At 39.9% G+C, this 12,923-nt stretch overlaps 1 protein-coding gene across 2 annotated transcripts in view; it reads left to right on the top strand.

Moving 5' to 3' along the window:
- The window catches only part of AFF1 (ALF transcription elongation factor 1), a 194,984-nt gene that overhangs the window by 154,128 nt on the left and 27,933 nt on the right, over nucleotides 1-12,923 (top strand). For both annotated transcript variants that reach the window (XM_080643431.1, XM_080643432.1), the window contains 3 exons: nucleotides 10,235-10,289; nucleotides 10,414-10,451; nucleotides 12,493-12,655. In XM_080643431.1, the coding sequence (XP_080499557.1) occupies nucleotides 10,235-10,289; nucleotides 10,414-10,451; nucleotides 12,493-12,655 (256 nt within the window). The remainder of the gene's footprint in view (nucleotides 1-10,234; nucleotides 10,290-10,413; nucleotides 10,452-12,492; nucleotides 12,656-12,923) is intronic.

Genomic DNA, 12,923 nt, shown 5'->3' with positions numbered 1-12,923 from the left:
AGAGAACCGGATAGAACAGCCGGATCCGGCCCGCGGGCCGTAGTTTGCCCACAGCTGGCTTAGGTAGTTGGTGGGGACTTAATGCCACTCAGAGATATGGGTAGTTCTGATAAGTTAGTTAAGCCACTGAAATCAGAGGTGCCTGGAAGTTTCTAACAGGTACACTTATCTCTTGTGACATATGTAGTGTTCTCTTTATAAAAACTATTAATTTGCTATATATAAAATTAACTAGAAAAGCATTTTGTCATGACCCTCATTGACTTAGGGAAGGAATAAAAGTAGGGCAAAGAGGAGGTGGAGAGTGGTCCAGGAGAGAAATGAGTACTGAGCCTGGGTCGATGAGGGGGGCTGTGTGGCTGTAGTGGTGTGGGGGTGGGGTTGGTGGTATTGGTAAGTGCCCAAATGAAATGTACCTGTACGTTAAAGGAATCACATTTATGAAGACTTGATGAAAGCAGTGTCCCAATTAATTTGTAAAGTGCAGTCATTGTTTCAGATTTAGTGCAGTAAAGCTCTTAGTGCTCACAGGTTAATTTGATCTGGTGTCAGCATTAGGGTTCTTTGACATGCACTTAAACTGCTTGAGTGACACATACAGTGCCTGGGAGATAGTCTAATGTACTTGGAATGTCAGGAAAGAAAGGTTAATTCCAGAGTCATTTGTACTTTGGTTTCAAAAGTCAACCTAGGTCAGAATGCTTTTTCTTTCAGAGTTACTAGTATTTGGGACTCCTTAGAAAAGTGGAATAGGGTGTGTGAAGGAAACAGAAGGGCCCCGCACTGGAGAATAACTGGAGCCTGTCTTAATTTCTGTCTGTTCAGACCTTGGAGGAGCAGGGGTGCTAGCCGGGTGGTAGAGGATGTAGGTGGGAAACAAATATGTGCAGAATCCATTGCTTTTACTTTTTGTGGTTGAAGCTCTAGTTAGTTCTCAAATGATGAATTCCTTCTGCCAAGCTCTGTAGGGGAGTGATTAGGTAGGATATCGATGCCATTTCCCCTCAGTTTAGGGGAGGAGGTGCATGGCTTTGGAATCCTCTTCTTTCCCAAGGCGTAGGTCTGTGCAGTTCTCAGGGGAAAGTACAGCGTCTTTCCTTTTTTAATACAATTATTAGATCCTTTATATGATCGGAGACAGTTCCCTTTCTGTGCAGCCAGATACAGTTATGGGTATCAATTCTTTGCCAGCCTTTCAGAAGGGATAATCTGTTAATGTTTAAGAAACTGTAAAGCAGTCTCTAGATATTATTGTGGCTAACTTTCTTCTCTCTTCCCACCCCTGCCCTGAAATTGCCAAGTTGTTACTAAAAAGTACCCTCCTTTATTTTTCTTGTATCTCCCTCAGAAATCATCAGTGCTTATTTAGACTAAGAGACAGAACTTAGCCATTATAAGCAGTTTGCAGTTTTATTTAGGTACATGGGAAGTTTCTTTTGAAACGAGGGAAATGCAATATCTAGACTTAAAGACTGGGATTGGAAGAAGAAGAAGAAAAAAAAAAGACTGGGATTGGGATCATCCTGAAAGTTTGATGAGAAGAAATGGTACACAGATAATGAAGGCTGAGAAGAGTCTGATACCTTTTTAAATGAGCCTGAGTTTTCAACTTTTATATTCAAAACATTATTGGTTTTGAAACTAAATATTTTTTAAGATACTTCTTTTTGTCTTATCTTTAAATGTTAGCCTATATTATGTGAAAGTGTTTTGCCTGGATCCTTTATTTTAATGACAGCTCTAACTCAGAATGCTATTTGCTGATAAATATTATGGAAGAAGTGGTAGAAATCACCTAATGTGCAAAGCTTATGAATTATTTGTCACTGAGATCACACCCATCTCCTGTAAACAAGAAACAAACATTTGTGCTATCAGTTATACCTCGGTAGTTCTACATTCAACCTTCAGCATCACAGAGTTTAAGTGGATACCCCGTTCTAATATGCTCAGTACTCAATACCAGGTGTTGCTAGAAAAGGATACACCTTGTTTTCCCCCTCAACTTATCTGATCAAATGATTGAGGATCCAGGGTTACTGCTGTTCATAACTATGTTAGTAACCTAGATATATTGGGAAGTGATTTGTTAGGAGAGGTAGCGGTGTAAAATAGAATAAGGCAGATAGCTTTTCTTTTAAGTATGTTAATGTTAGCCATGCTGTCGGGAAATGAGAGTTTGTAGGACTGAGTATTGAAGATTTCTGTTCTTAAATGGAAGCAAACAAAAAGAATAATTCTGTGCATTGTTGTTGTTTTTTTTTAAAAAAAGCTGCTTATTTCAGAATTATAGTCACTAGGGCATATTAAACCAATATTTAGAAAACACTGCAACTCCCAATTGTAGAACCACCATTTTTCCCCATCCGCACTATGCTGTGACTAGCTCACTGTAGGATTATAGGCCCTTGGAATAGTCAGTTTAACTATTAGACTTTCAACTTTACTAGACAATATTCTAGGATCTCTTGCAGGACAATGTTTGACTTAACATTGTACATGAGTTCATGCTTGAAACTTCAGTAATGTTGAAGGCATATTCTGATGAGGCTATGTAATGAAGCCTCTTTTAAATAATTATGAAAATACTGCTAAGGAGCTGGATGGATCATCCTCCTCAGAGTATCGACTTTGGAGCTATACTTTCAAATGATGCAGCTTTGGCTTGTACTACTTTGGGAGCACCCCTTTAGGGTAGTATGTACCCCTATACTTGGTCTAAGAGCAAAGGTTAAATAAAATGGAAAATAATAATTTTGTTATAGAATAGGTAAGTGTTAAGTAAATGAACCTGCATGTGTCCTACAAAAGGAAGTCTTCTCATCATTCTTTAACGTGCCTTTGACTTCAGTTATATAAATTACTAGAGGCCCGATGCACGAGATTTGTGCACTGAGGCAGGGGATCCTCAGCCTGACCTGTACCCTCTCGCGGTCCGGGACCGCTTGGGGCATGTCCACCTGCCGGGGATCCGGCCTAAGCCAGCAGTCAGACATCCCTCTTGCAGTCCGGGGCTCTCACAGTCGGGGACCCCTCGCTCCTTACCACCCACCAGCCAGCTGTGAGTCCGGCTTCTGGCTAAGCAGCGCTCCCCCTGTGGGAGCGCACTGACCACCAGGGGGCAACTCCTGCATTGAGCGTCTGCCCCCTGGTGGTCAGTGCATGTCATAGCGACAGTTTGTTCTGCTGTTCGGTTGATTTGCATGTTACACTTTTATTATATAGGATTCTGTGGGCTTGGCTCCAGGTGACTTGGAGATATTTTCAAAAATTGCCATTCTCCATTCAGTGCATAATTTTCGAACACAGGCTGTGTGTGTACCAAGTGCTGCTTTAGGTACTTGGGGAAACAATGATCAATAAGACAATATTCTTGTCTTCTACGTCTTGTAACTAAAGGAGGGTGGCATGTAATCCAGACTTGGTGATGTGATAGTGACCGGCTTGTATGTTGGTGATACTTCTGGGAGGAAGGTCAGGAAAGGTCTCTCAGAGGAGGTGACATTGATCTGGAGCCTAAATGGTGAGAGGGAGGTAGAAAATGCTTGCCACCTTTAAAGGAGCTTGCTAACTTATACTATAAGGAGTAAGGCATTTGGAAACATCAGAAAATAATTCTTATTGGAAGTGACTACTTTGAAGTGGTTCATTTGCATATGCAAAACATGGTTTAAAGGAGCCCTTAAGGATCCACTTAAGTCTCATTTTTAATCATAACTGCTAATTTACTAAATGACCCCTAGACTAATTTAAACATGGATTGAATGATTGAATAAAATATGTTTTAAATTTCTAAGAATCTATTAGGCCTAAACTAATTCGTGCATCGCACCCACTCTGGGATACTGGGCTGTAAACAAGTATGGTTTACTTCCATGAGATTTCATATTCCCTCTCCCCCTCCCCCAACCCCTCCCCCTACCTCTTTTCCCTGCCAAGGCCCTCCATAACCAACCCTTCCCTCCACCCCACCCCCCAAATACACAAGTATACTTTCCATTCTGGCCACTTTGGCCTCCTTGCTGTTTTCTATACTCTGATTACTTTCCCCCAATCCCTCCGCCTCTCAGGTTTTTCCTTGGATGTCATCCCCTTATCAACAGTCTTCCCTAACTACCCATGGAGAAGAGCAGCCCACACCTATCTTTCTTTTTTCATACTTTTGTTCCCCTCCATTGAAAAAGGATTAGCTGTTTATCTCCTTCCTCTACACCAGCAATTTTCAACCTTTTTCATCTCATGGCACATATAAACTAGTTACTAAAATTCTGCAGCACATTAAAAAATGTATTTTTGCTGATCTGACTCCCCCTCTCTCCCCCAAAGGTATAATTTTGATTCATTCACACTGGATGGCTGTTGTGTTGGCCTTTTTTTTAACATTTGACAATCTAAGGGACAAGAGGTCAGTGCCCCTGACTACACAGTCAGGTATTAACTGTTTTAAAAAATTTTGTTGTACACTTGCTGAAAATCGCTGCTCTAGACTGTAAGTGCCTCAAGAGCAGGGATTTTGTCTGCTTAGAATCTCGAGTAGGGCCTGGCATATAATAGTAAGTACCCAGAATAAGTGTGGAAGGAAAATTATTATACATAAACTTGATTGAATACCTATGAGCAATCTATATATAGAAGCGCCAAGCAACTGGAATGATAAAATGACTGGAAAGACCAGTTGCTATGACACACTGCGGCGGCCGACCAGCCCAATCGGGGCCCCGATTGGCCCCCTCAACCGCCCACGGCCCCTCCCCCTCACCAGCCCGGCCCTGATCGGCCCCCATTGGGGTGGGCAGCCAGACCCCATCTGTGCATGAATTTGTGCACCAGGCTGAGTCTAGTATTTAATAAACATGATTTTCAGCAATAGTTTTTCTAGATTTTTGTTTCTAGTCATCCAATATGCCACTCTTGCACTGGTGTCTTATTTGTCATACTTACTGATTTAATCTTATTTATTAACTTCACATTTTTCCTCATTTATACTCTTATGATTTTTCTCATCCTTATTTGATCTCAGATGATCATCACTTCTTCCATGAGTTTGAATACTCTCTTATACCTTTGACAAGAGTTTTTACTTATCAACTATAATAAGCTGAATTACTATATTAAATCATGTGCTGAGTCACTTTCCCCTCTATCTGATTAGTCCATAATCTCCCATAAACCATCTCTCCATGAATTTGAATTCTGCCAACTACTCTCACCCTTAGGAGAGTTCCCCTTATATGTTGTCACAACTGCTTAAGATCTGCCTTTTTATTTTTTCATTTATTGTATGTGGAGTCCTCATCATAATTTGTAGCCTCCCATCATCTTGTACAAAGCATTTGTAGTCCTTGTTTCTGCCCTTTATAAAAAAAAGGAATCAAAGCCTGATTGAATTGAAAATTTGGGGGAATTATGTATCTACTTTGGTGCCCAAACTCTTTCTCTCTCCCTGCAATCCATTACCTGTTCTGTCCCCAAATCAATTTTAGGTTTGTGCAAGTTTATACATTCTTACATGCTCATTAGCAGTTCTGAAAAGCATTACTTTACATACCATTCGAGCACCTAATACCAGGGTTGTAACTTATTAGTTGCTGAGCTTGCTTTCACTTGCTCTTTCCCAAATAAAATGTAGAGCCTGATCATAAGAAAGTTAAGCCAAGAAGTTAGTTTATTTAAGTAGTTTTGGGGGTTGGAATTGAGATGTTACAGAATATTGGCGGTGAACTCTTTGGCAAGCCCAGTCTTAGGAACAGAAAGGGAATAAAGGCTTGTCTGGTGTGTCTTCACAGTAACAATTGCACTGAGTCACTGAAACATGCCTGCCAGAACCTGTGCTCGGTCTGAGCTTTGCAGAACAGCTGCCAGAAGAATGCGTTTGTGCAAGGGGTTTGAGAATTGCAACCTCTTAAGTCAAAAGTTTACCTAACCAGTCGTGGTTAAACCTACATGGTAGTTCAAAGAGTTGCATTACCTGTGCACTTGGCCTCTTTTGAACGGTGCCAAGGTAGGCCGTATGGTGCTGTGTGCTCTGAAGTAACTGCTTTGTCTTAGAGTTTGAAAGTGAAATTACAGTAGTTATTTGACCAATTTAAAAAGTACGTAAGGTTTAAAGTTTATTGATTTTCATAAAGGAAAAATAGTATATTTCTTTTATTCCCACAGGATCATTATTTTATTAAATTGTCCTTTTTTTTCACAAAGGTTCTTAACTTATTAATCCTCCTGAAAAACCTGCAGTTACCACAGATAAAGTCCCTAAAGAATCTTCGCTCCTTCTGTTGTCATGTCTTGCAAGTCTATATTTGGGTTCATTTTTCTTTGCTTAATCTAAGGAATCATAAATGGTGCCAAAGCCAGTTGTCTCACCACCACCAAAATGGGTTCTGAATCAAAACACAAAGATGACATCTGCTGTGGTCTTGTACATTTTGGCTAATTTTTCCCGAATTTCTGTCGTGGGTACTGTTGCCTTCCCAGGGTGAGGGCACCGATGACCATTTGTTTTCGCTGAAGTAGTCGTTGGCCATGAGTTTCCTGGTCCGGATAGTTACTGTGTTGTTCGTGGTGGAGGTTGATCTTCAAGCAGACAGGGAGGAAAATCCTTTCTCTTCTTTCTTGATATATATTTTTTTTAAATTGAACTCTTCTCTCTGTGGGCACCGGAACTTAGATTCCATTGCAACAGTTAGTTTTTCTAGCTGTTGGGTTCTACATGAGCTAGAGCAAGGGGATTGGATCCAATGGAATCGCTTTTGCATCCTGTCTCCAGCATGTACCAGCTTCATGACCTTTTCAGTGGCAGCTCCAAGCTGGTTCTTCATCCTTGGAGTGTGAGGGGATCAGAGTCAGTCCACAGGGTTGTGGGTGAAGGGAGTGCCTATATGTCCTAATCTCAGTGGAGGTGCAGTATGTATTACTGTTACTCATTCAAAAAAGGGGTGCTATTCATGCAGCCAGCTTTTTAGATAGCCAGCCTGCCACATCCTAGTTGTAGAAGTTATGAAAGTACAAATGACTTCGTCCTGCCCCAGAAAACCTCATAGTTGAGGACGTCCTTTGGGCCATGTGTTCTCTTGACCCAGATTTTATTGGTGTGAATGGGATGGGTTCTAAGAGATTTGATTCTTTTTAATGGGTATAAAGGTGCTCACCCAGATGTGCTGTAATTAATTTTGTTATTCTTCACATTCATTGACCAGTTCTTTCACATATAATTTGTGAAGTATAGTATGGGATGGTATACTAATACCAGTATTCTCGGCCTCAGATATAATTGTGGGACAAGTAGGGGCTTTAGCAGCTGATTTCTTTGAATTTTTCCCTTATCTCTAAAAAATATAACCTTTACCTGTTGTCGGGTTACATTTTCCCCAACTGTACAGATTTTTTAAAAAATCACAATGGCATTTGTGATTAATTTTCTAGTTAATGGTTTTTAAGTAACTTTTTCTTACTGGAGATGTAATACTTGTTTGTTATCAAAACTTTAGAAATTGTTTTTCTTCCCCGACTAAGAGCATGCTTCTTATGTTAAGCTACCCATCTCCGGTGATGTAAATGTGGTTTCTAGAAGGTTCTGTGGTGACTTTTGGCTGAATTGGCAGATGCTGACAGTATGCTTTGTGTGCTGATTCTCATGTCAGATAAATTACACCTGTGAATTTTGATTAAATGAAATGCCCTGTGTAAATCTCTATTAATTGATAGACCTTGTTGGATCTTACTGGTTCATCATTGCTTTTTGAATGAGTGTTTCTTTGGAGATACCTTTAGCAATCTTCCTTCAGTGGTCACTGTCCCTCCACGCTTAGGTCCTGAGTAAGTTCCGTGTCTGCAAGCTGGTTTTGCAATTGTCTGTCTAACGCTCTGAAGGGGGTAATTTCAGAATCTGGAACAGCATTTTCTTATGGTCCCTTTTATTCCTTAACCACAAGCAGAGCTGAAAGTCATAACCTACACTTTCTGACTTAGTACATCATACATACTTTCTGATTGACTCTAGAATATATTCACGGAAGCTGGGCATTCAGTAGCTGGGCAAACAACTGACAGGGTATTTAGTCCTCTGCTCACAGCAGGAAGCATGTTTGTATTACATGGTCATTGACGTTTCAGGGAATTAAGACAAATCAATTTTATATAAGATAAACCTAATGACTAAGAAACAAAGAGGTTCACTAACTCTGGTTTTGTTGTTGATGGTTAATATTGAATATAATTTGTCAGATTTTTTCCTCACATTTATTCCAAAGATATGTCTTTTATTTTTTGCTTGTGTGTACCCCATCCAAGCCACCATTCGGCAAACCTGTTGAATAACTTTTTCTTGTATACCATTATAATTGCTACTGCCAAGTCCTACATCTGAGGGCTGTGTTGTCTAGCCTGGCTAACATAGGAATTTAGCTTTTTTTAGATAAATATTGAGTGAGATCTCTATTTACAAGTTAACAGTTTTCATGTTTTTCAGAAACTTATCACAGGATGTTGTTAGTACATTTGGTGGTGAAAAGGCTTCCTTGGCAAGAATTACAGTGTTGCATGTAGGTGGTCAGTATGAAAGAGCCAAGTTTTAGCATTTGTTTTCATTGGGAAATACAGTGATTATACCAAGGATTCCCAAAATAAAAATTGTTGGTGAGGTTATTGAAAAATTGTTGGTGAGGTTATTTTTAGAAATACTGAAGGGTTGTAATCTCTAATATAATTTGCTTTTTGGAGCATAAATAATACTCAAGCAGACTTGGGGTTTTTTTGGTTTTTGTTTTTCACTATAACATTTCCTCAAATAGTCATGCTCATAAATTGGGTGGAGGAAGTAGAGGGAGCTTTTACTGATTCATTCCTTCAATATTTGGGCATCTCCATGGAAGAAGGTAAAGGGGAAGAGATAAAAAGCGATTAAGATTTGTGTACATGTACAGATTGGAAAATGTTCACTTTTAATGTGTAGCTTCATCATAAACCACACTGCCTAGGGATGACTACTAATATAACTGAGGCAGTGAGCTGAATTTTTATGTTTATCAGAATGAGAGCTGTAGGTTAAGCATGTTCTAAACAATGATATTATTTGTATTACTACTCTTTCCACTGATCATTGTTCAAGCAAGCGGAAGAGAATCTTTTTGTGTGCATGAACAATAGAGTTCCGTATTAATAATGACCTTTGGTCCTGGCTGATTTGGCTCAGTGGATAGAGCGTCGGCCTGTGGACTGAAAGGTCCCAGGTTCGATTCCGGTCAAGGGCATGTACCTTGGTTGCGGGCACATCCCCAGTGGGGAGTGTGCAGGAGGCAGCTGATTGATGTTTCTCTCTCATCGATGTTTCTAACTCTCTATCCCTCTCCCTTCCTCTCTGTAAAAAATCAATAAAATATATTTTTTTAAAAATGACCTTTGGACAAAAATGTAGGATAAGGGCACTCTTTGGTGACTGTTGCCTTGATAGCTTCATACATCTTACTCTGCATTTATTTAATTCAGATATAGTTCTTTTTAAAGTAGTTTTTGTTTTCATTGATTGTAGAGAGATGAAGGGAGAGAGAGACAGAGAGACATCGATGTGAGAGAGAAATATCACATTGACTGGTTGCCTCCCTTACACATCCTGAATGAGGATCGAACCAGCAACCTGGGTATGTGCCCCGCTGGGAATCAAACCCACCACCTTTTGGTGCACAGGGCGATGCTCCAACCAACTGAGCCACACTGGCCAGAGCTCCATATATAGTACTTTTTATAGCACTGTTTTAAGCATTCATCTGCAAATATTCATTCATCCACTCTGAACTCATTTAATGGTTGATCATTTATTCTAGTTGTTAGAGAATATAGAAGGAAATAATTTGAATGTATCCTGTCTTTCTTTCTCTTCTCTCCCTCCCTCCCTCTCTCCTTCCTTCTTTCCTTCCTCCCTTACTTCCATCCTACGTACCTACCTACCATTTGGACCTGGAACTACCATATGGGGCTGGCAACAACTCCCTGTTGCATGGTAGTTTTGCCTTTGATGCTCAGATATGGGAAAGATTCCATTTTGAGGTAGTAAGGAGCTTGGACTGAACTACTTTGTGTTATGATTGTAAAACTTACATTTCCATGAAATAAAGTATTGGATTAATAAATAAAACCTATCTCACTCCCATTTAATCAGTCAGCATATTTTCTATTTATATGATAAAGGAGTTATTTGAAATCATTGTAAATCTGCCCTGTCTGTGCCCGCCCCTTCCAGCATGCTTGAAGATGACCTGCAGCTCAGTGACAGTGAGGACAGTGAGAGCGAGCAAGTAAGTTGTGTATATCCCGTAACTCCCGGAGTCCTGTTAAATCTTTCTAACTTTTCTGACCTGCTTATCCTAACCTGTTTTTTTTTCTTTTCCTCGTCCTCCTCCCCTTGTTGTGAATGCCTAGACCCCAGAGAAGCCTCCTTCCACATCTGCACCACCAAGGTACCGTGTGCGGGTTCTTCCCATCTACACCAATGTTGGCAGTTTTCTACCGAGGGGGGAAATTACAGCCTTAGCACTTCCTAACTTCTTCATGGGGAAGGAGATGAGTATCACAGTTAAAAGAAAGTACCTGTTTAATATTTGGGAAGCTTCACTCAGCCTTAGAGAGGTTAACTCTATAAAGGGAAAGAGCCCTACCCCCACGTAAACCATCAGTGTAGGAGAAAAAAATTTTTGAGAGTTTAAAATAAGCCTGAATCACTTTCCTCAGTATTATGTAACCAGTATTTGAAAAGTTATGCCGAAGAGCCCAGTGTTTCTGTGAAAGTAACAGATTTGCTGTATTTTCAAAAATTACAAAGCCAAATTTTTCATGGTGGCTGTTTTCTTAGTCATGAATTTTCTAATTGTTTCTGTGGCTTTTTAAATGGCCTGCAGTGCATTTCAGTGAGGTAGAAAATGGCACTGTTTTCATTTTGGAAACAGCTTGGCTATATTTTAGAAAACATGCTTTAATTTTTGGAAATGGAAACTAAACCACCTCTGGTATTGAATTTAATAATTTAATATGCCAATACCTGACCTCCACGAACAGGAAAGTTAAATTACACTGTAGCTGTTTTACTCCCTTGAGATGTGGTCATCCATTCAGAGACAGGCTCAGCAATAGAAACCTTCCTCACATACAAGTGACGTGATGGTTAACGTGGAGGAAGCTCGTATAGTTTTGCAAGGTCTTACAGAGTCATAAGCTCTGCTCATTTATTTATATTTCATTTTGTTCAGTAACTTCTAGTGGCTTATAATGACTCATAAAATATGACAAACTAGCCTAATTTAAAAGAGGAGGAAAAGAAAATAGAAAAAAACAAAGTGGGGATAAATCAGAGGCAGAAATAACACAAAGTGTATCTCATTCTGATGTCTGTGGCTTAAGCTCTTCAGCTCCCAGTGTGAAAATGATCACAAACCTGATGCCGCATTTTATCTGAGGAAATTTTCATAGTATAGTGTGTTTGCTTTAAAATGACTTCAACTAGTGGTTTTATTTGTTATAATTTTTAAATTCTACTTTAATTTTATTTAATAAATTTATTATTTAATCTTTTAGGTAGATTTGGAGGCTTTTAAGAGTATAGATATTGATTTATTGCTTTGGCTAATTCCATTAAAACTGCAAGTTTTAAGATACATTTTGAAATTCTGTATGTGCCCAGCAGTGTTTTCTTATTGACCCAGAGCTATTGTCCTATTCGTAAAACTTGTAGTAGTTAATCTCTCCTTCAGCTGATAGTTGGAGGTCATCCTAAACCACTTATAAACAATGGCCTGCTTCATAATTCTGCCCCAATGTGTCGCGCTTGCTTTTGAAGTCACTTTCTAAAGGAAAACCATGTATATTTAGTAGTCTTTGGCTATCATACAGTTAGTTTTTATCTAGACAGTAGAGAGATTTTAATGTATTGGCTGTTCTTTCATAAATGAACTTGTTTGGGATATCTGTATATCTATATATCTATATCTATATCTATATCTATATATCAGGAGTCAACAAACTTAAAGGTTCAGAAAGTAAATAGTTTAGGCTTTGTGGGCCATACAGTCTGTGTTAAAGCTAGTCAGCTCTGCTTTTACAGTATGAAAGCAGACAGATAATACAGAAAATAATGGGTGGATGTGTTCCAATAAAACTTTATTTAGAAAAACAGGCAGCCAGCTCAGGCCATAGTTTATCAACCCCTGACATAAAGCACCAAGCATCTGTGTTAAATTAGTTTAGCTTAAAACGCTTTCAGAAGCAAAATTCCACAGGTTTCTCTTTTACATTGTCATCTGATGAGCTATTTTAAGGTTTTTTTTGGTTGATTTTTTGAGTCATTGTAGGCCTTTCTCTCAACTGGATGATATGGTAATTTACTAATGTTGGGTAATACTGAGGCCCTTTCTTTTGAGTACCAGAAAAATGGGCAAAACAGGACTTGAGTAGAAAGGGGATCCACCTTGCGTGGTGCCTTCAGATGATCTCTTGGTTGCTTTGCAGCGCTCCGCAGTCACTTCCAGAAGCAGCAGCAGCGGCCTCAGCACATTCCAGTGGTGCGGAGTCAGAGAGCACCAGTGACTCAGACAGCTCCTCGGACTCAGAGAGCGAGAGCAGCTCAAGTGACAGCGAGGAGAATGAGCCCCAGGACACTCCGGCTCCCGAGGTACCATGTCCCCTCTAGGAGACCGTCCCAGATGGCAGCATTGGGGGCTGGAGTCTGCTGCAGGCCAGACCAGGAGACTGAGTGGCTCTGTCCCCTGGGGCAGTGCTTCCCTGCTCCTACTTGTGTAGAACAGGCTGTTTCTATTTACTTGTTTCTTACCAGACATTTGGCGGTGGAGGTTTGGGAGACAGTTCTCTCTTCTGTTTAAAACGATAGGTTCTTCTCTGTTGTTGCTAGTGTGTTTTGAAGAGCAACTCATTAAGGATGT

The sequence above is a fragment of the Plecotus auritus genome (genome assembly GCF_963455305.1).
Source record: "Plecotus auritus genome assembly, chromosome: 1".
In the NCBI taxonomy this organism is placed as follows: domain Eukaryota; kingdom Metazoa; phylum Chordata; class Mammalia; order Chiroptera; family Vespertilionidae; genus Plecotus; species Plecotus auritus.
The sequence above is the reverse complement of the archived record's forward strand: the minus strand, read 5'-3'. Positions and strand labels throughout refer to the sequence as shown.